General features: G+C 41.0%; 1 protein-coding gene across 2 annotated transcripts in view; it reads right to left on the minus strand.

The window, feature by feature from the left end:
• Positions 1-7,272: 7,272 nt before the first annotated feature.
• The window catches only part of sec24b (SEC24 homolog B, COPII coat complex component), a 28,112-nt gene continuing 14,822 nt past the window's right edge, over positions 7,273-20,562 (minus strand). For both annotated transcript variants that reach the window (XM_040010353.1, XM_040010352.1), the window contains 16 exons: positions 20,340-20,466; positions 20,126-20,235; positions 19,818-19,930; positions 19,587-19,705; positions 19,345-19,400; positions 19,021-19,227; positions 17,980-18,103; positions 17,000-17,158; positions 16,742-16,915; positions 16,537-16,647; positions 14,993-15,168; positions 14,086-14,223; positions 13,115-13,219; positions 12,125-12,217; positions 11,391-11,494; positions 7,273-8,291 (listed from right to left, as the gene is read on the minus strand). In XM_040010353.1, the coding sequence (XP_039866287.1) occupies positions 8,177-8,291; positions 11,391-11,494; positions 12,125-12,217; positions 13,115-13,219; positions 14,086-14,223; positions 14,993-15,168; positions 16,537-16,647; positions 16,742-16,915; positions 17,000-17,158; positions 17,980-18,103; positions 19,021-19,227; positions 19,345-19,400; positions 19,587-19,705; positions 19,818-19,930; positions 20,126-20,235; positions 20,340-20,466 (2,031 nt within the window). In that variant the 3' untranslated portion in view covers positions 7,273-8,176. The remainder of the gene's footprint in view (positions 8,292-11,390; positions 11,495-12,124; positions 12,218-13,114; positions 13,220-14,085; positions 14,224-14,992; positions 15,169-16,536; positions 16,648-16,741; positions 16,916-16,999; positions 17,159-17,979; positions 18,104-19,020; positions 19,228-19,344; positions 19,401-19,586; positions 19,706-19,817; positions 19,931-20,125; positions 20,236-20,339; positions 20,467-20,562) is intronic.

Here is a 20,562-nt window from a genome sequence, read left to right on the forward strand (position 1 = left end):
GCCTTCCCTGAAAGAGATCATCATGCTAAAAAAAAAAAAATCTGGACATGTATTTTTAGAATTAGTGCCTGATAACAAGCAGGATGGTCCCTCTTCTTTAAAGCTCAGAGGATATAGTACCCAGCTTATCTTTAAAAAGCTTAGGCCCAGAGAAAGTAGTAATCCCATCGAATTTTGCAATCTATGGAGAATTTTAACTTGCAATTTGTGTTTTGTAGCAACAAGCTGTGCTGTAAGTTTTGTTGAGCACATACAGTGATTTCCACGACTGAAACAACCATTTCTTTTGCAGTTTTACTTTCTTCTTCTTCAGGGTGTCAAAAGCCTAGTGCCAGTCCCCAGTAGGGACAACAGGAAGGGCATCCATAAACATATTTGCAAAAATTAACTCATATTTTTCCAAACAAAGCAGAATTTTCCAGTTTCAACATTATATTAAATTGAATCTTAAATTAAATACAGGTTTGTAACCAAAACAAGCGCCTAAAAGAAGGGTGAAACTCTTCTGATACAAAAGTTGGAATCTATATAAACTACACTGATAAGAGAAATTGTGACCCGTGCATATGAAAGCTATCAGCAAGCTCGTGTCTGTGCATTAACCCTCATTAGCTGCTTTGCATTGACCACTTATGGCTGAATGGGAGCATGTCAAAAGCAGGATAAAGGATAAAAGTCTGATTCACATTTCCATGTGAGCTGTGATTTATTAAGGGAACATTGCTTGCAGATGTGAGCATGGCTTTATAAAATGGATTATTTTTTCAGCGCATAGCTTTTAGTTTTTGTATGGATCCTGCTTCCTTATCTGAGCTGGTTTCCAACAGAAGTTGTGGATACATTTTTAGCACTTGATTGCTGAAGCATGTCCCAAGTTGAGCATCAAGTTGAAGTCATACAGGCACATGGACGGCGACAGAGAGATTTCTATCAGGATATTTTTGGTTTGGTGCAGGGCCATTGTAGAGGAAGTGCTAAAGACATTTCAAACTGCCAGAAAGGGAAGCCAAGACATGACAGCAGGAAACAACTTCCTGAAGCAGAATGGAGATCCAACCATTACAGAGGAAGCAAAAGGCTTTGAGGAGCTGGACTTCAGGCAGAATAAGAGAAGCGCTTCTTACATAACTGGGTGGATTTTTTATGTTCTACATCAAACACTGGGGGCCCTCAGTAAGTAAATACTCTAGGGAAGGGGTTGAGTTTGAAACCCAACCGGTTTCCTTGGCCAAATACAACAGTCCAAAGGAGCAGACTGAAGAACTGCCACTTTCTATGGTTGAGTATTGAAGAGCTCAACTGTACTCAAAGCTTTTAAACTGGCTTTTTGTTCATTTTGGCTGTTTTGGAAGTGCAAATCCTCTGGAAACAGAAGATTTGCTCAGTGCTGAAAGGAACAAAGACAGACAGTTATTCACACCTACGGCCAGTTTAGACTCATCCAGCCTAATCTCACAGAGTTTCCAGTGAAAATGCACGCAAGCATTGGGAGAACATATGAAGTCCCCTGCTGGCTGGTGGATAACAACATTGGTAACCACTGCCCCACTGAGCTGCCTTAAAAAACAGTGAGAGAGAGAAAGAACATCTGTGTGCTCATAAATTAATGACTGTTAATTACGCTGATTGTGAGTCAGTGGCTGCAGCAGGATATCATCATTTTCACTTTACAACACTGGACCTTTAATAAAAGTGCCAGCAATACCTCCTTTCAACATTATGATCTGTTACGACAGCTGTTTTCTGGGGGAGTTTTTTGTATTAAGTTTAGGTTTGAGCCAGCCGTTAGACGATTAGCACCACCGCCTGCCTTCCTTCACGTCTTCCTTTCCCCCCTCTGAAATCAAAACGAGATAGTCAGACACATGCGCAGCTCCGGTCTGGTGTTCTCTGAGGTTATCTGCCCGTGATATGCGGCTCAGCAGTCTTTGGGACTTTTCTGTGGGGGTGCAGTCTTGGCTTCACTCAAAAGCAGTTTCTGTGGTTGTCCTGTAAGCAAACAATGGGGTATTGTGGTACCGGATATAGTTCAGATAGACTCATTCAGGAGTCAAAATAGAGAGAAAAGTTCTTTTTGTAGTCTGTGAGGGAAAACATTGGAGTGTAAGGCCTGATAAGGACCTCAAATGCCTTGTTTTTAGTCTCCTGCTAAGAACAGAGGTTTGCTCAAATATGCCTGCACTTTGAGTCTTTTTGAGGCAGATCTGTTTGATTTTCCAACGATTTATTTAGAAGAGTTCATTTTTCACAGTTGAAGGCCAGAGGATATTACAAATAACCACCAACAAAAGCCTGCTATCATTACACCTGTCTGTAAAAGCATCATCAATATTTTCGGCTGTCAACGCGTCTTTTTATGGCCACGCCGCTTTGGGACTCACAAACACTCACTGTTTGCTCAGCTTTCCGGGAGCTTGACACACCACCGTGCCAGCCCTCTGCAGGCTATCTGTCAGGCTTCTTAGCTGTCAGGGGGAAGAAAAAGGAGTTCAGCTGAGTTTATTATGATGAGCATTCCTCCTTAGACGGATCCTCAACTTGAACCACATGCACAACGACTGAAGAGAAAATGAATACAGTCTGTTAAAGCTGGTTAGACTTTCTCTCTGACAGTGAGCCTTAAACAGGTCATCTTTGGGCCTTGAAAAATCTTTAACACAGATTTGAGATCCTAAAATCTTTAATAAGCGTTTCAAGCCAACCATGGGATATATCAGAATTGGCATAAAAAACATGAAAGGGTGTATTTATCCCACCTCGTATTAACAGTTCAGGGTGGCAGTGGTGTAACGCTGTGGCAGCACACTTTGGGCTACTTAGTACCGCCGAGGATCGTTTAAACGTGCATTACCTGAGTAATGTTGCCGACCATCTCCATCCCTTTATGATCAGAGTGTACCCATCTGTTGATCGCTGCTTCCAGCAGAATAATCCATGTCACAAAGCTCAAATCATCTCATGTTTCCTTAACGTGACAGTGAGTTCACTGTACTCAAACAACCTCAACAATCAACAGATCTCAGTTCAACACCTTCGAGATCTGGTGAAATGGGGAGATTCCCATCATTGATGTGCAGCAAGTCTGAGACGCTGTCGTGTCAATATGGTCCAAAAATCAGAGAAATGTTTCCAGCAAGTTGTTAAATCTCTGCAATGAAGAACTGAGGCAGCTCTGAAGGCAAAAGGGGGGGGGGACCAAATCAGTAGCAGAAAGATGTTGCTAATGAAGTGACCATTGAAGATATCAGAGTGGCTGTAGCTCAGGAGGTAGAGCAGGTCATCTACTAATCGAAAGGTTAGTGGCTCAATTCCTGTCTGCTCCAGTCTGCAAGCCGAACATCCTTGAGCAAGATACTAGACCCAAGTTGCTCTCCAAGGTTACACAGAAAGCACTTATGTAGAAAAAGCATAGATAAAAGTGAATGAGGGGAGTAGTTTAATGTGCTTTGTGTGCTCAGGTAGAATAGAAAAGCCATATATAAGAAACAGTCCATTTACCCTGTTTTTTTTAAAGAACGTATTATTGTTAGGGATTATTCTATCATTGCTTTTTAACCTCCCTACGTGTCATTTCTGATAATAACTACTGTAGCAAAAGTAAAGGTACAGCTGTGAGGGGAAACTGTGACTTCATGGTTTTGAATATATCAAAGAGGGTCTGTTGTAAAAAAGGTGGGATGGAGCTGAAGCGGGGTTTAGAGGGGAGTGGGGTTGGACAGTTGGAGGTGGGCGTGTGAAAGGCTGGACCAGTCAAAGCTGGAGTTTAAATATAGGCATCAGAACAGCAGTCACTTGTTGTTTGGCTCTTTTTTTCCCCCCCAGCCACCAAACGGACCAGTTTGTGTTGTTGACTGGTTTAAAAACCTCTAGTTCTGAATGTTCATGGCGCAAAACAGCAAACATCTGGCATCACAAATCAAACTGCTTTTAGACTGACTAAAAAACCTATATAAAATACGGCTGCTTTGAAGTGCTCTACATGACTTTCCAACGCCCCTTTCCAGCCGGGTGTGGCCTTTTTTCTTCTTCCCAACAAGCTTTCTCATATCTTAGACTGAACTATGTTTTTTAAAAGTCAAAAACAAAAATGTGAGGCCACTTAAGACAACTTTTTCGACTTCTTCTGGTCTTAAAATATTTGAGATTTCCCGGGTCCAGTTTTCCATGAGAACAGCAGCAGTCAGACCATATGGGAGCCAGATCTGTTTGAGAACAGTTCACGGGCTGTTTGTGTGTTTGCTGCCAGCATTTCACAGCTCCGTCTAAAAGCACCTCACTTACGGAAAACAAATTCTCACACAGGGGCCCCTTTAATGGACTGACGAGGCTAAAAAAACAAGTGAAAACTGATTTGATATTTTCCAGCTCGGGAGAATAACAGCACAAGGAAAGCAGTGTTTGCCCATTCAGACGTAGTCTTGATTTAAATGCAGGTTGTTAACATCTCATGGGATTTACTCCAATTTCAACCCTGGTGCTAAAAATACAAAAAGACTGAAAATGGTCAAATTTAGAAATACTGAGTGCCAGCTGTTTGCATGACGTCCTTCATGTATAATAACTTTGTACATTTAATGAAGCAATGCAATATTTCACATTTATATAATTAAAATTATGTTTCAAGAGTACAGAGGTGTGAAATTAATGCTCTTTTTCAGCATTAGTTTATTAGTCCAAGACCTATTCACATGAAATTTTCAGGGTTCAAAAACACGTCAAATCTCTGTTCAAAACTGCAGAAAAATGAATTTTACTCCAACTCTGAAGCTAAAATCTGTTTTTTGTTTACTTAAAGTGCACATAGATGAGGATCGACACCCTGGATGTGTGATCGGAATTCTGATTTATTAGAGAGAAAGGATCATGAAATTCCAGATACCGTAAGTTTCTGGACACATGAGCCAAAACTCAGACCAAGAAACTCTACGACCTTCCTTGAACCACTCACACAGTAGAAAACTAGAAATCACAGATGCTCAATCTGTGATTGGATGGTTGCACATCTGTAAAGGAGACTGAACGTTGTATACAAGCTTTGGGCAAACAGACAGCTTCTTACTTATTTCAGGAAGACAAAGCCAAAAATGCATCGTGCACTTGTTCCAACAGCATGACTTCAAAGTAAAGGAACATCTAGAACTAAACTGATCAGTCTTCATTCCAGACTCGTCACCTACCAGAAAAACCTGGAGCATAACCAAAGAGGAAACCCAAGAGAGGACGCCCGGAACGGCGAAGCAGGTGAAATCATCAAGTAAGAATGGGGAAACACTCTGTTTTTCATGTTGCAACAGAGTGTTACACTTTGATAAATTTGCACCCATCTTCTTGTTCTTTCTTAAATAAACACGTTGTTGAGCAGATATTTAAAAGGCAATCACATTTTTCACCTCTCTGATTTTATTTGTTGTTTTGCACCCAGCGTTTCAGGAAACAGAGTCCACGGCATGATGCAGAGAAGAGATAAAAACTAAAGTTACACTGTGTTAGGCACACTGGGCATTTTGATGAAGGATGCTGCAAATAAAGCTTATAGGAAATCAAAATTAAAATGTCCATCACACAGACTTGGAAGCAAACACAGTCGAGCGTAAGCGGATTTGTAGCACAGGCTGTTTCTATATCAGAGCACAAAACGGAAATTTGTATCCTGTTGGGAATGGTGAGAAAGGAAAGACAACGCCAAAGTCAACCCCAAACCTCCACAAATAGCCTCTAAACGTATTAAGAGCTTGCTGTTTTTTGCTTTCTTTTTTAGAGATGATTTAATTTTATGTTTGCACGAGAGGAAATGCCCTGCTGCTCGGTGTTTGTAGCAAAAGAGTAAAATCAGTAAATACAAAAACCTGCCTCCAAACAACATTGTTTTAAAATAAAAGCTTGGACACATACAGTAAATATTGACTGTAAACCACAAGTTCAAATGTCCTGAAGGAAATCCTTTCATAACCGTTCCTACAAAAACATTGCTGCTTAAATCTAACACACTCAAAAGTTGAAGATGCAGTAAGAGCAAAAACATAGAAACAAAGCTTTTATCTGGTTACCTGCTGAAGTTTTTCCTCAGAAATATCACATCAGCCTAAACCAAGCGTGCCTCAAGAACACACTGATCCTGAAACCAATCATCTGTTTCATGACGAGCACAGACAAAGTGATTAACTAAAAAGAACAGTCTGTGGCCATTAAGGCCATTTTGTTCACATAAGAAAATAACTATCACTCTCATTTTTTTTTTTTAGATACCTACGACAAAATATTACTTCCTTTGTTTCCGAATCACTTCAGCTTCACCCCAGAAATAAAAGGTGCATCTTATTTCACCCCAGTTTGGTTAAATATGTGTACTTACTGTGTTGCTTCATGTAGATCACTTTAATAAGAGCCACTGGTGAAAAACATAACAGTGAACACAAATCTAAGTTCTTCACACGATTTATGGGACAACATTATTTCCTCTGCATTCACAAAGGACGGTTAAACTCGCTTTACATTATACAGCCTGCTTTGATCATAAGATATTCCACTTCCTGTCAGTGTGAAGAAGTTTAACCGAGACATCTTAATGTGAGAAAAGCACATCGCAGTATTTATAAATGATTAACACATGCTGCTAGAGTAAATGAAAGAAATCCTTCAGTGTGAGTAAATTAATGTGTAAAATTAGGTCTGGTAACTAATTTCGCAGACTTTGCAACAATTATAAAATCTCAGAAAGCTTTTATTTTATTCCACTTTTAGGCTAGTTTAGTATTTAAAAGAAAAAAGTAAAAAAAAGAATTACCTGTTTTGAAAAGCCCGGGAAGTCTTTATCATTACCAAAAGTTGTAAAACTTATGAAAACATAAAGTCCGACATTTATGGGGTCCAGATTGGAGTCTTCACCTGGCTAATTCTGTGGCTAACCCTGCTGTAATATTTCCATTTGACCACAAGGTCTGGGTTACTTCACCCAAATTCTTGAGAAAATTAGATGAAAGCTGTGGAAACACCAGCACAACCAGTCTGGAATGATATGAGATGCTGTCCAAAAAGGTTTTGCAACTCTGCCAAGAAAATAAATCTAAATTTTAAAACAGTGACCAATTTGAATTAGGCCTCTTCCTTATTCAAGGTCGTCTCCTTGTGTCATTTCAAGATCACGTCACTGGGTGACTTCTTCCTTTTCCCTTAAATGAAATTCATGTTGAAGGATCCCCTTTTTGAAGAAACCGAGTGCTTAGTCATTGGGCTGATGGGGTAATATCAATAATCACGTCACACGAAACAAGCAGAGTTCTGTTTTTGTCTTTATTTAATAAGCTGGTTCATAAATAATCACACATAAAAGATTCTTTCAGTAGTTACAAAGTGGGTAGCAACTTAGTTAGCGCCTGGAGAAAAAAAGATAAAACAAATGAAGAGAAGACTGCCGGCGGGGGGAGAGTTTATGGAGAGCGATCTCAACAACTCGGGAGTTCATAAAGCGGAGCAGAGAAGACTGAGCCGACGGGAGGGTTAAACATCCGACTGGTGTCCCATCACGTTCCCGGCAGCCGTCGCTCATCAGCAGACTAGCAGCAGACAAAAAGGCGGCATGCGTGTCGCCGTTCAAAGCACATGCCCGATTTTTGTTTCTGTTCTCCAGTGTTTTCAAAACAGTCTTGAAATGAAACAAAGGGAAGGGAATGTATCGGGAAATTTAAAAAAAAAAGGGGGGGGGGAAGAAAGAAAAAGCACAAGCTACATTTTAGGCTCACAAAACAAACTGAAATAAAAGATGTTGAAGTGGCATCTTCTTGGCTCGACTTTCTCCTCCTCCTCTCGGGAGCGATGGATTTACGAGAAGGTTAAAATGTTTGACAGTGGTTAAAGAAGCGGCAAGAGCCGCTGCAGGATGTTTGTTTTTTAGCAATTTCATTCGTTCATTCATTATTTTCGGTAACTCGTTATTCTTTTCTAAAACTACCTCTTCCCTCCCCTTCTGCTGGTCTAATCGCAGGTGACCAACAAGCTTTGATTTGAATGAGACCGTTTAAAAGAAGGGGAGGAAACTCGCCTCGCTAAAACTGGTCTGACGCAGCGATGGGTGTCCATTGCTGGCTAACACTAGCTTTCACTCTATCAGGTTACAAGTCCTTTCACGCTCTTGTTTAAGGAATCTAGTGGTCAAACTTTTTCTCAGCGTGATGGGAGTCTACTTGGACACTTGCTGCTGAATGTGCTGCAGGAATTCATGATAGGAAGAAGCCCACTCTGACCGGTCCTCCACCAGGTGCTGGAACAAAGTGGCTTTAGCCGAGGCATCATCTCTGCGGGAAGGGAGGGAAAAATGCATTAAAGGGAAAGAAGAAACTGGTTTGTACATTTTAATGCTCTGTAAGTCTAAGAAGTGTTGGAATCTATTCCACATAACTTGAAGCATTGCTGACATGTCAGCTCTTAAACACAACACTCTCCTGCATCTTCTACCTCACTGACTCTGAACTGACAGCTGTTCGTACAAATCCCCAGCATGAGAGTTTTTCTCTAAGAGAGTTTGCGGAGCCACCTCCTCAGGACCACCTATTCAGCAGTCAGAGCCAAAGCCCTCCCTGCCTGTTTTTTTCATCTTCTTTTTTTTTTTTTAAATGTCTGTCTTTAATTTCAAAAAGACATCCATGAAGGACGAGTTCCCAGGCTGGGCGAGACGTTGCTGGCTTCTCTAACCCGACTTACAAGAGCAGAAACTGAACGTCTGATCTGACGTCTGGTTTCTCTCTCAGAGCTCGCAACTGCTTGTAGTCAGACCTTGGCTTTACTTTGAGAAATATATTCCCAATGCAAAAAAAAAAAACAAAAAAAACAAAACAAAACTGAGATTTGCCAGAATGAAATGTTATAAAAGTGACAAAACAAGAGCTATTAAGGAGCCGCCTTGAGCTCTGGAGATAATGTGATGTGATATTTTTATTTATTTGACATTTAACAGGCTTTAGAAAGTCCCGCATAAACAATAAAGATGTAGCTCTCTGCTGCTTAGCCCTCTGCCTCTTTCGCCCCTTTGTTGGTATGCTTATAAACAGCTCATTGCGCACCTCTGCATTGTTTAACTGATACCTACAGTGTGTCTAAAAAAAACAGATGACGGTCTTACGAGTAAATGTCATTCTGCCACGTAAGCGCTCTGGCAGTAACAGGCACACAGCTTTGATGTCTGGACCAAAAAAGGGGGAAACACCATCAACAAGGCTCAGACGGAGCAGAACATGAGCTCAGTCACACCAGGACATACTTGTACATATACGCAGAAATACAGGGGTCGATGCTTTAAATGTACTTTTTATGCTGTAGTAATCTCTCTGAGCCAAAAGTTCAGGTTGCAAACGACCCTAAAAGCTGTTTTCTTCTACTCTTTGCTCTGTATGATCTCACAGAGAGCAGGATTGGCTAACAGTCACCTCAGGCAAAGTTCTGGCCAGTCAGAAAAAACTGGCTGAAAGGGAGAAAACCTTAAACAGTTTGTGTCCCCCTGGGAATAAACTGGGTGCATGTCCATGAGATGAAGTCTTTAAATGCTTTGTCCCTTCCTTCACGGAGCATCAAATAACACCAGGAGTCTTTCAGAAACATGGTGTTAATTCTTAAGGCTTTTAATCTGAAAAGTGACGTATTTTTTATGCCATTCTAGTGTCCGACTTCCTGTCCACATCATTCTGAATGATGTCGAGTTGAGAGCTGCTTCTGGGACACTTCTGAAATGTTGAAGTACAATCTGATAGAACTGCAAGCCATCATTTCATGTAGAACGGTGGATTATTGTGAACTATGACTCATGCAGAGCTACTCTAGCAGAGATCAAGTCCAAACACGGAGGTGGAAATGAGGAGAATAGATGCCCTTTAACTATACATCCATTGGCTTCTCTGTCAGGTGCCCATCCGCTTTTTCAAATATTCGAACATTGCTTCCTTGAATATTTTAGCCACTCTTTAAAGTTCTTGCACTTTTAATATCATTAAAAAAATAACAAATCAACAACTGAGAGGTTCGAGGTCACAGAGAACTTGAAACCACTTCAAGAGCCAATTTTAATTCTTTTGTCAAATCTCTCTCGTAGTTCCTGTCACTTCAGATCATTAAGTCCTGTCATCACGCAAACATCTGTTCAAATACCACTCAGTGCATTTTTACTAACATGTCATGTAAACATGTGGCTAAGCAACAATGCCGTACCACCAAGAGGAGGAGAGAGAGGAAACCGAAACAATGCGTTCCCTGCGGATGACTTTACCGCCGCTGTCAATCTGTGACCTCAATGCTCACTTTGTCTTTGTGTTTACACTTCGGAAATACTTTTCCGTCAACCTCGTGCCGATCTCTTCTATATGAAACTGTCCACACCTAGTTTCTGTTCAATGCCAATCAGAGCAGCTCACTATCTGGATTTACGAGATTCCAGGGAGGTGACGAAGCAGAAGGGCGAACTCGGAGAGGATGTGCAGTATCAGACAATCGTAATGTTCTTTATTTGCTTTATTTCCTCATGAACCTCAACAGAACGTCAGATTTAATTTGGCCAAGTAGCCGACAGATATAAAAAGGCACCTATCACATGACTGGAACATTAAACTTAACGCTGAACCCGGAGGTTCACAGGAATGAGAGATGATTCTTTTTAATTTGAAGTTTATTACTTCCAAAAATTATTAAATTGTCTACTTTTTTCTGTCAGTAATAAGCCAGCTCAGTGTCCAGTAGTAATGGCTCACTGTGCAGCTGTCCTGACACAGCATCCACAGAGCCTGTGCTCCAGTTTAAGTCAAGTTTTAGGATTTCGTCAGTCTGTTAGTTCGTACTCATTAGCAGGTGTCTTTGTGTACAGTTTAAAAACACAGGTTCAGGCTAACATGGCGGTGGCCAAAACACTAATGCTGAACCTTCAAAATGAGTCCAAAACCAGTGGTTGATGCCACGATAAGCTGCCCTGTTAGGAATTATATTTCAAATCAGGGATGTCAAAGTTATGTTGCAGTCATCAGATGGTGTGAGGCTCTGCATCAAGGTCTGTGTGCCTGCAATCTTTTATGACATGTGAGGCCCTGAGGCGACTTTAAACAAGTAAAACAGAAATGACTGCTCGCTTGGGGTCAGCAACTCTCTGTGTTCCCAACAGAGCACAATCCCTGCTTTACACTTCAAACCTCAGTTTTCTGCAGTTCCGTCTTTGGCGACAGAGCAACTCAACACTTTTTCCTTCAGTGACCTCAGATTTTGTATTAAAGCAATATGTGAGATCCATTTCACGCAATTAAAAAAAAAGAACAAAACAAGCTGTCTATGTATATCTGTGACTGCCCTGAAGAAGAAGCACAGTTTCCAGTGTGTTTGCAAACAGTCAGATATGAGTCCAGATGTGCGGCAGTGCTTACTTGACGACATGTATCGTGGAGCTGAACACTCGGTTGTCGTGGAGCCAGTCGAGGAAAGCTCGCACCCTCTCAGAGAGAGGAGTCTCCAGCTCCGGAATGTGACTCTAGGAACCAAAGAGGACAAGAGGGGAAACAAAACAACAACGCTGTTGTTAGTGGCGTGTTTCAGATAGCGCAGATTCACACAGTCAACCCCAGCCATACAATGTGGTTAACGGGAACATGCCTGTGGTGGGGAGTGTGGGCTTGTAGGTGGATCTATGAGGCACTGACCCCTTGCTAGAAAGATAAAATAAGCATAAACAAGTGCTGACTCGCCGTTTGCTCTGGGTGTTGCCATCACGCCCTCGGCGTGGTAATGACAGAACTTTCTAGGTGGCTGCACAGTTTGTTAAAAAAGCAGAAAAGCTACATCAGCAAGTCTGTTCTGCTGGACAAGTTGTTTTTTTCTAACTAAGTGAACAGAAACACAGCTCCTTCACTGTGGAGCTCAACTGTGAGTCATTTTCAGGGGAAACAAAATGTCGCATTGCATCATTCAGCCAGCAACTGGGCGGCGCACACACACACACACGTGTGTGTGTCAGTACAGACATTTCCCTAATCACACTTCTCTGTAACGTCCTGATGTGCTGGATGTAGAGGGAAAATAAAAGCTTCATTGTACTTCAAAAGATTAATCGTCTCTTTGAACTGTTTGCATGTGTACTTCTACTCAAATGAGTCTTACTGACCATGTTGGGGGGAATTGAAGCGTAGTTCGGGCAGCCCAAAACATCTCGGATGAACATTTCGTTGCAGCATTTGCCGATCCACAGATAAAACACCTGGACAGGCAGAAGAGAAGAGGAGCATTACCGCACAGTATACTTTCTACACACTCTGACATGTGTGCGTCTTAATCTGCCATAATTAAAGAGCCAGCAGGGCCAATGTTATTAATATCACCACTCTAAACTATGACAGTGAAGAAGAAGAAAAAAATAACAAAACAATTGTAACAATAATTTTCTCTTTTAGTTTTTTTCTAGGGTTTTTCCCATAAATTTCTATTTCTTATCAATTCCCCCCTTCATATGCATCCTCCCATAAATTTGACTGTTTTTCTCATAAATGTTTTTTCCTCATAGATTATAAATTTATAATTCTTTCTCTTAAGCTTGAGTTTTTTCTTGTAAGTTTTTTTTATTTTCAATAAATGTGTGGCTTTATGTTTTGCCTTGTTTGTTTGTTTTTTGTAATATTAAAACCCTCCCACCTTTTTAAAAAAAATCTTTATTGGCACCAAATACGCCATTGCACTAGTGAGAAGTTCACTCAGAAATTAGATTTGGTACCAAGTTTAAACTTCAAACATCTAACTACCCTCCATTTATTACTGATACTTTCCAGTGATAGTCTGAAGATTGGAGTGTTTCGGTTTCTTTCTGTATTTAATTTGCTGCAGTGGAAAATCCCTTTAAATTAAATTATGTGACATTAAACTTAATGAAAACTGGGCTCCAGTGCTGCTGCTGATGTTACTCCGAGGCAAATAATGAGACGATAAATCCCAACTCCAGTCCTCAAGCCATCACATATTATTTCGGGCAAAGACAACTTCTCTTTGATTTGCTCTAAATCATGACCTAAGGTTTATTGCATTTTATTAAAGGACTAGATGGTGAGAAGACAGAGACGTGAAAAATATAAACGAGGTGAAATAAAGACTTCTCGGAGCTTACGTTGCCACAGTCCATGAGGAAAGCTCCATCTCTGCTCAGCCTCTCAGCAGACAGGTGGAGCAGATGAGGCTGAGGGACTACGGTATCGTTCAGATGAAGCGCCCCCTGCAGGTCAGACAACTTGTGAGCAGAGTATAAAAACAGCTTTACTATATACATGTGCCGACAACATATACATAATAATTACATAGTGTCACAGGTAAAGCTCCCAAAGCTTCAAACAGAGAGCATACAAACATTAAAGTCTGATATTACCTCATTTAAAATATGTCTCCACTATAATATAATCTTCATAATTCTTGTTATTACAAGTGTTTAAAAGTAAATGTTACACGTGAGACTATTTTCACATTTTTAAATACAACTTTAAAAGAAACATTCAGTGAAAAAAAAGCTGATGCATATAATGCAAATTAAAAAATAAACACTAAAATAAAAGATTTAATCACGTTTATTATGACATTTCTGTCATTGAGTTAAATCCTTGTTGTTCTAAAAGATACCACAAGCTTAAAAACACAGTTTCCTCATAAACATTTCAAGTCATCTGTTTTAACTAGCAAAAGCAATCCCAATGATCCCAAACCAATTTTCACCAAACTTTTTGTGAATTTCCAGAGAAAACAAGCAGACTGGCTTTGCTCTTAGTCATCATAATGTTCAGGATTAAGGCTCTGATGTGACACCTTACCAGACGCTGGGATTCCAGTGTTTTTAGGCAAGACATCTAAGTTATCTAATGTATCTTATCAGCTCACTGTTACATTTAACCACTTCGCCAGGTATAAAAAACAACCTAAAAGAGTGAGTCAAGCCATTAAGCACAGGTTTAATAATAAAGTTGCACTGCATACAGAGATATACATGTTAACGATGTTATGTTAATGGCTTAAACAGTAGTCATTTTGTTTTTCCCTCTCTCTACTATTCTTTAGTGCACTGAGTTATGAGAAAAGCCATCTGCATCCCACCTGGTCAGAGATGTTGTCCAGTCGGTAGAGGTCAGGATGAACCATTCGCATCAGCTGCTGCAGCGGCTGAGTCTTGAATTCGCACATGGCAAAGACCCGCTCGTCCAGCCTCGTGCTGGTGCCCGTCCGCAGGGCTTTCTGAAAGCAAACGCACATCACATCAGCAGTGTTGGATTTGATTTCTCTGATTTATTACGTCAAGAATAAGAATAAAGTTCAAAGATCTATAAAAATTAAAAATGCAGAGTAAAGCTTTAGCCCCATTTGCAGAGTAAAACAAATCCTTTTGCTAAAAATGGAGAATTAAACTGCAACAAGTTCAGACAAAAACATTGTGGTAACAGTTTAACCTTTAATCACCAGGAATAATAGGCCATAATGTGCTTCTTTCAATTAAACAGTGATGTTTCCGAAGTTTATTCTCTGATTCATCAAAGGAACACACTGTTAGAGTCCCACAAACACCTACAGGGAGGATATGTCTCAGAAACAGGGTGTGTATGTGCTTCTGAACATACACACCCTGGATGTATGAATGCACACATGCCGGGTGGATTAATAGTCTTTAACCCAGGCATTGTGACTGTGAGCTCACACTTTTCTACTGTGTAACATTTGGTCAGAGGGTGTTTTGTTTTTAGGGTTTGTACTCAACTACATCTTAAAATGCGTAATAACGTTTTGCAGGTTTAGTCAGTAAAACAAAACTCTCTCCTTTTACCTCAAAGTGAATTTAAAAAATAAAAACTTTACAGAAGAAGTCTGCTAACAGGGAAAAGTGGAGGGCTGCATGCTTAAACACACATTCACAGCCTTTTCTTCTCTTTCTTTTTAGTGTATGTCATGCTGTGTGACGCGTGTGTGACGCGTGTGTGTTCATGTGCCGATGACAGTCAGGCAGCCGCACCTGTTTAAGGAGAGCAAGGATGTAGAGGGGGAAGAGACGCATGGCTGCAGGGAGGACAAGTCCAGACTGCTGAAGGTTGGAGACGTTGCTCTTGTAGGCGCTCCCCAAGTCCACCACCGCATTCACCAGTGCGTCCCGGGCGTCCGACAGGCTGGATGATATCGATCGATCGATGGCTGGATTGAAAAGACCAAATGAAGACTAGTTTACCTCCAAGACAGCATTTTAATCAGTTCTGAACACAAAGTTAAGTTAACAAAAGCCCAGAGTACGTCCTGATGAGACATGTTTACAAACTAGGGCTGTGCGATATGATGAAATATATCACATGACAAAGTGAAAACATCGTTTCAAATTATTCGCTATCATTTGTTTCGTGGTGGCGCAAACTACGCTGTTTTTCATTGTTGCACAGAGAATACCAGCATAGCCAGTGAAGATGAGGCAGAACCAGGTAGCTCCAAACAGAAGGACCAGTCAAAACAAATCCAGGACCTTATTCCTAAACGAGGTTCTACCTCTGTAGTATGGACATGGTTTGGTTACGGAAAGTCTGACACAGACTAGAAAATTGTACCATGCAAATTATGGCGCAAACCAGTCCCCACCACAGACTCAAACACAACAAACCTCTTCTACCACCTACACAATAACCACGTGAAAGAGTGTGGAGAGAGTTTGCAGATGAGAAGCAAAACAGAGCCGACAGGTGCACAAAATAAACCTTAGACTCAAATGTTAGAACAGGCTTTTCCCCGCAGCACGCCGTGTAATAAATACTCAAAGAAAATGGCGGCTGTTGCAACTTCTATCTAAAAATATATAGTTTTATGCATCGGTCAAAACACTCAACTCCAGGTACACGACGCCAAGCTGAAAACATTTCACACAAGTCGAGTTGCCCGAGTTCGAAAACGTAAAATTTTTGCGAGATATCTCGTTATCAGGATGAGAAATGTCTCATATTGGGATATGAGATTTTGGTCATATCGCACAGCCCTATTGCAAACATTTTCATATTTATGTGGACATTGTGTGTCTGTGGGACAGGCAAACTTTGCACTCTTCAGCTCCAATGCACAACCTCTAGGGAAACAGCGGTGGTCAACATGACCCATAAAGCCACTCTGCACAGACTGAATAAAACCTTTTAATCATTAATATAAAATGCAAATGTATACGAATGTGACTCTTGAAACAGGAAAGACCTGGCTTACAAAAAGCTCTCTGTGGGTTATATACCACCACACAGGTATCGCTACATTTCCACCCAGGGTTGATATTTAATTCCAACTGACTGCGTGTTTTATGAAACCCGATGGAAACTTATTCGATACATTTTGATGCACTTTTTTCTGCCAACTTTTCTGGAAAAAAACACTGACAATATCACTTTATCACTCTAATATTTTTAACATGTTATTGGATTTGTGTCAACCACGGGGAGGCTAGAGGCCAACTGTCATAAATGTGTAAAAAGTCTTAGGTTAAAGGTACTGCACATGAAAAGGCGTGAAAGCCAAGGATTTAAGCTACACACTTACCCATGTTGGCTAACAGACAAGTGATGGCTTGGACGTCAGCACCGGCATACACATCACTCAGCTGACTGACCACCGGCAGACACAGAGTGTGGACCCTGATACGTCTCTTTCCTACAGATGAATTAATAACAGTCCCGTTTTCAAGATCTTTAAAGAATTTCAACCTAAATGTGTTACCATGAAAATGAGTCATTCTTGTGTATACCTTTACTCGACGTGTACAGCAGAGCAGCCTGGAAGCAGGCCAGAGACGAGTCTGCCAGAGAGTCTTCGACTGACATCTGGACAGCGAAGGCAGAGTCTGGGTTCACATTGGCCAGGGACAGCAGGTCAGTGGAGCGCACAAAGAAGTTACCGTGAAACGTGTGGATGGATAAACCTGAAGAGGAAAAAGGCAGGGACAAAACTTGTGTTTGACACAGAAACATTAAAACGTGCATGAAGCTGCATCTAATCCGATTACCTTTAGTGCATCTTATTCTCATGACCGCCTCAAAGCCGATCTTCCTGGTGAGGTAGCGCTCGAGGTCTCTCTGGAACTTTTCCAGCTGGGCCGGGTTGTGGATGTAATGAAAGGAGGGGTAGTAAAAGACGCTGCCTGCTGAATACCTGGAGATACATGCTGAGAAATAAGAAAAACAGGAGAGGATCGACATTAAGAGAATTACATGTGATTATCTTCAGTCTGTGAAGACTGGGAAGAAGAGTTCAAATACATCATTATGTTGTGTGTGATTTGTAAATAATGCCTTAATCCCACACTGGACTGAATTAAAGATTAAATAATTCAATACACAGATAATATAATATTAAATATGACATAAAGATGAAGAAAGCAAATAGGTCGATGATGGCGAGAAAGCAGTTTAGAATAGGTTTCTCCTTTATTAGCCAGAAATAAGCTGTTAGGAGATTTGGTATCCGTGTCAACAGATGACCTGGTGTGTGGTTTAACAGATAAAACAAGGTTGATAACACTGGTAACACACTTTCTGGATGTTATCACTTGAGCCGAGGCCTCAGCTTCTGCAGGACATTTTCCTCGAGGCAAATTATTTCCAGTCTCCTGAACCACATGTTAGCTGCTACTACTACTACTACTACTACTACTACTACTACTACTACTGCAGCAACAGCAAAACAACAAGCTCTGACGATGATAAGCTGAAGAACCTGAGTGCAGCAGCAGTACACACTCAGAAATTTGAACCAAACCACAAAATGCTCCTACAGGGTTATTTTAAAGCGATCGGGTTTAAAGTCTACGTTTACAAATCTGCACAAAAAAGGAAATATATTATTAAAAAAAAAATAAAAATAGAATATAAAGAATACTGGGAGCCGATTCGCTCATTAGCATTCATAACATAAGCAAAAATGTTGACACTTTGGATACATGGACAACATGAAAGATGCCAACAGCTGACTCAATCATGCTCTCACCTAATGAGGCGAGGTCGGCGTACTGGGAGCTGAGGAGGAAGAGATCCACTCCTATCTGTTGTCCTGAGCAATCCAGTGCAAGTTTCTTGTAGAAGTCAGTGGCAGGACCGAGGTGGTGGGCTCCCTGAAAGATATGAGAGTTATTACCAGCAACTCCTCCTTTTGATCACAGGACTGAGGGAAGGGGGACCTTCCTGACAGCAAAAAAAGACAATATAATATCTTTTTCCCCCGAGCAAACCAAGCACATCTGTTATTTGTCATTTTCTTTTTGGAAACTCTTATCATGACTTGTTGGCAGTTTATTCAGAATAAAAAAAGAAGATGCTAAACTTGAATAAATCACAATCCTGGGATGACAATAACAGTGGTGTTTAATCTGAGATGAAATGTGAGACAACGTTGGGACAGGTAAGAAAAGTGAGCTGTTGCAGGAAAGTATAAATACAACTCAGCTGTGAAAATGCCAGGACACAAAGTACTAATCTTTGGCTGTACTTCATCTGTCATATGGTTCAATTTAAGCTTCACAAGTCACAATGCAGCCATGATTTAAAATTCCCATTTGAGGTGAAAAATATAAAAATTAAAATAGGGCACCCGCAGGCACTCCAACTTCATGATCATGAAACAAAGTCAAAAAATACGCATGAAAAACAAACACCATGAACATACCGCACAGAGGTAGGAAATAAGGATGTTTCTATTTATGTCTCACTTATCAATAAATATCTAAATAAATAAAATAAATATATAATTAAATAAGGATCTGGCAGTTCAGGGTGGTGATTATTAGCCGTTACAGATGAAGCACAGCAGCCCACTTTACACTAAAACAATCTGTTCATTAAACATTCGACGGCTTGCTGTGTCCAAACTTTTCACTGTTAACATCCAAATAAAGACAGAAATAAGAAAAAGGATGCTGTTTAACTCCAAATAAGGAAGATATGATAAAATCCTGCATCTGCTCTTGCTCCCACTTTCTCTGGATAGTTGTTTTTTCTCATTATAATCACAAATAAAAGAAAATATAATTACTTTGGAGCTCGAACGCTGATTGGGGTCTTCTCTCGACTGCAGCTTCCCGGCTCCCAGCGTCGGCAGCTGAGTCTGGAACACCGTGATGCGGCCTCCGGTGGGTGACATGAGCTTGAAAGCGGCCTGTAAGGCAGGACCGAGGGCGCTGTGGGTCTCTCTGTTCTGGCTGAACAGCGCCGGCAGAGACTTCAGCAAGTCCTTCACCAGCTGGAGGATGGAGAAACAATACATGAGAAAATTAAAAAGAAAACCGTTTCAGAAACATCAAGAAGCAGGCACGAACATGACAGAAGAGATGCAAGGGAACAAAGCAGCACGCTCTACCTCGTTGCTCTCCTTTAGATTCACCATCAGGCTGTCATGAGATGGTATGAAGACATCTGCAAAGAAAGCAGGAAAGACTATTAATGTGGCTATAGATGACACATTTCTATCAAATACACTGGAAAGGGTCATTGGTCACTCTAATAGACCACCACCTCTGGTCTTAACTGTGTGGCAACAACTTTTGATCGTGGGTCACTGCCACAGCTCTCATGTGTCATTTTGAAGTAACTTATATTTACCATCGATGTCTGACACCACCAGCATCTGTGGCTGGGACAGCCCCTCCTGGAGATTGTAAAAGTGGATGGTGCTATCAAAGGTGAGGAAGCCCACTCTGGTACGCGAGTCCCCAGGCAACCTGCAGCAGGAAACATTGTGTCAGCCTGGTTTCTGCCTGTGACAGACGTTAATAATCAGCTTGATTAAATAGCTAACTGACAAACTCATGAAGCAGCAACATCAGGACTCACTTATCCAAGTTCTCAAGAAGTGATTCACAGAAGTACTTCAGGTATCCTGCTTCCACAGCGTTGTGAGACACGTCGAGTACAAACAGGTAGGCCGCCGGCTGAGGAGGTCGCAACTGAAAAGGAACAAAAACATCAAAGATCCCTGAAGGTTTGAAAATAATAATAAATATCTGTTTTTATATGACCTTTGCAGGTGTCACTTCTTATGCATGAGCCTTCTTTTTTCCCCTCTGTTTACTAAACACAACACTGCCCTCTAGTGGACAGAGAAGCAAAGTACGTGTAATATGAATAAGAGGCGTGTTTACCATGTAGTCTGAGGAGGCGATGAACTCCACAGTGGAATTCTGGACCTCTGGCCTCTTGTGTGGTTCACCGTATGACCTTGTGACTGGATTGTACATGAACTCATCTGGTACTGAACAAGAATTAAAATGGCATAAAACATTAAGGCTGCAAAACATGATTCAGCAGTAAAGAAATTGCAGGGACAATATATAAATAGCTTGACTGGACTTGTACCATCATTGACCCGGTAACACAGGTTGCACTTCCACCTGCGCTGGTCCAGAAAGGTGACGAATGGATTGATGTAGGTGCGGCAGGAGCGACAGCGCACGATCGTGTTTGATGTGATCACCGGTAACTGCTGCAGAGAGGCAAACGGGGAAAAAAGGCTTAGAGAAAGATGGACTAACTTCCAATAAAAAAAAATACAAAAGACGTGTTTATGAACTTTTCATCT

The sequence above is a fragment of the Simochromis diagramma genome, unplaced genomic scaffold, assembly GCF_900408965.1.
Source record: "Simochromis diagramma unplaced genomic scaffold, fSimDia1.1 OVJJ01000585.1, whole genome shotgun sequence".
Taxonomy (NCBI): Eukaryota; Metazoa; Chordata; class Actinopteri; order Cichliformes; family Cichlidae; genus Simochromis; species Simochromis diagramma.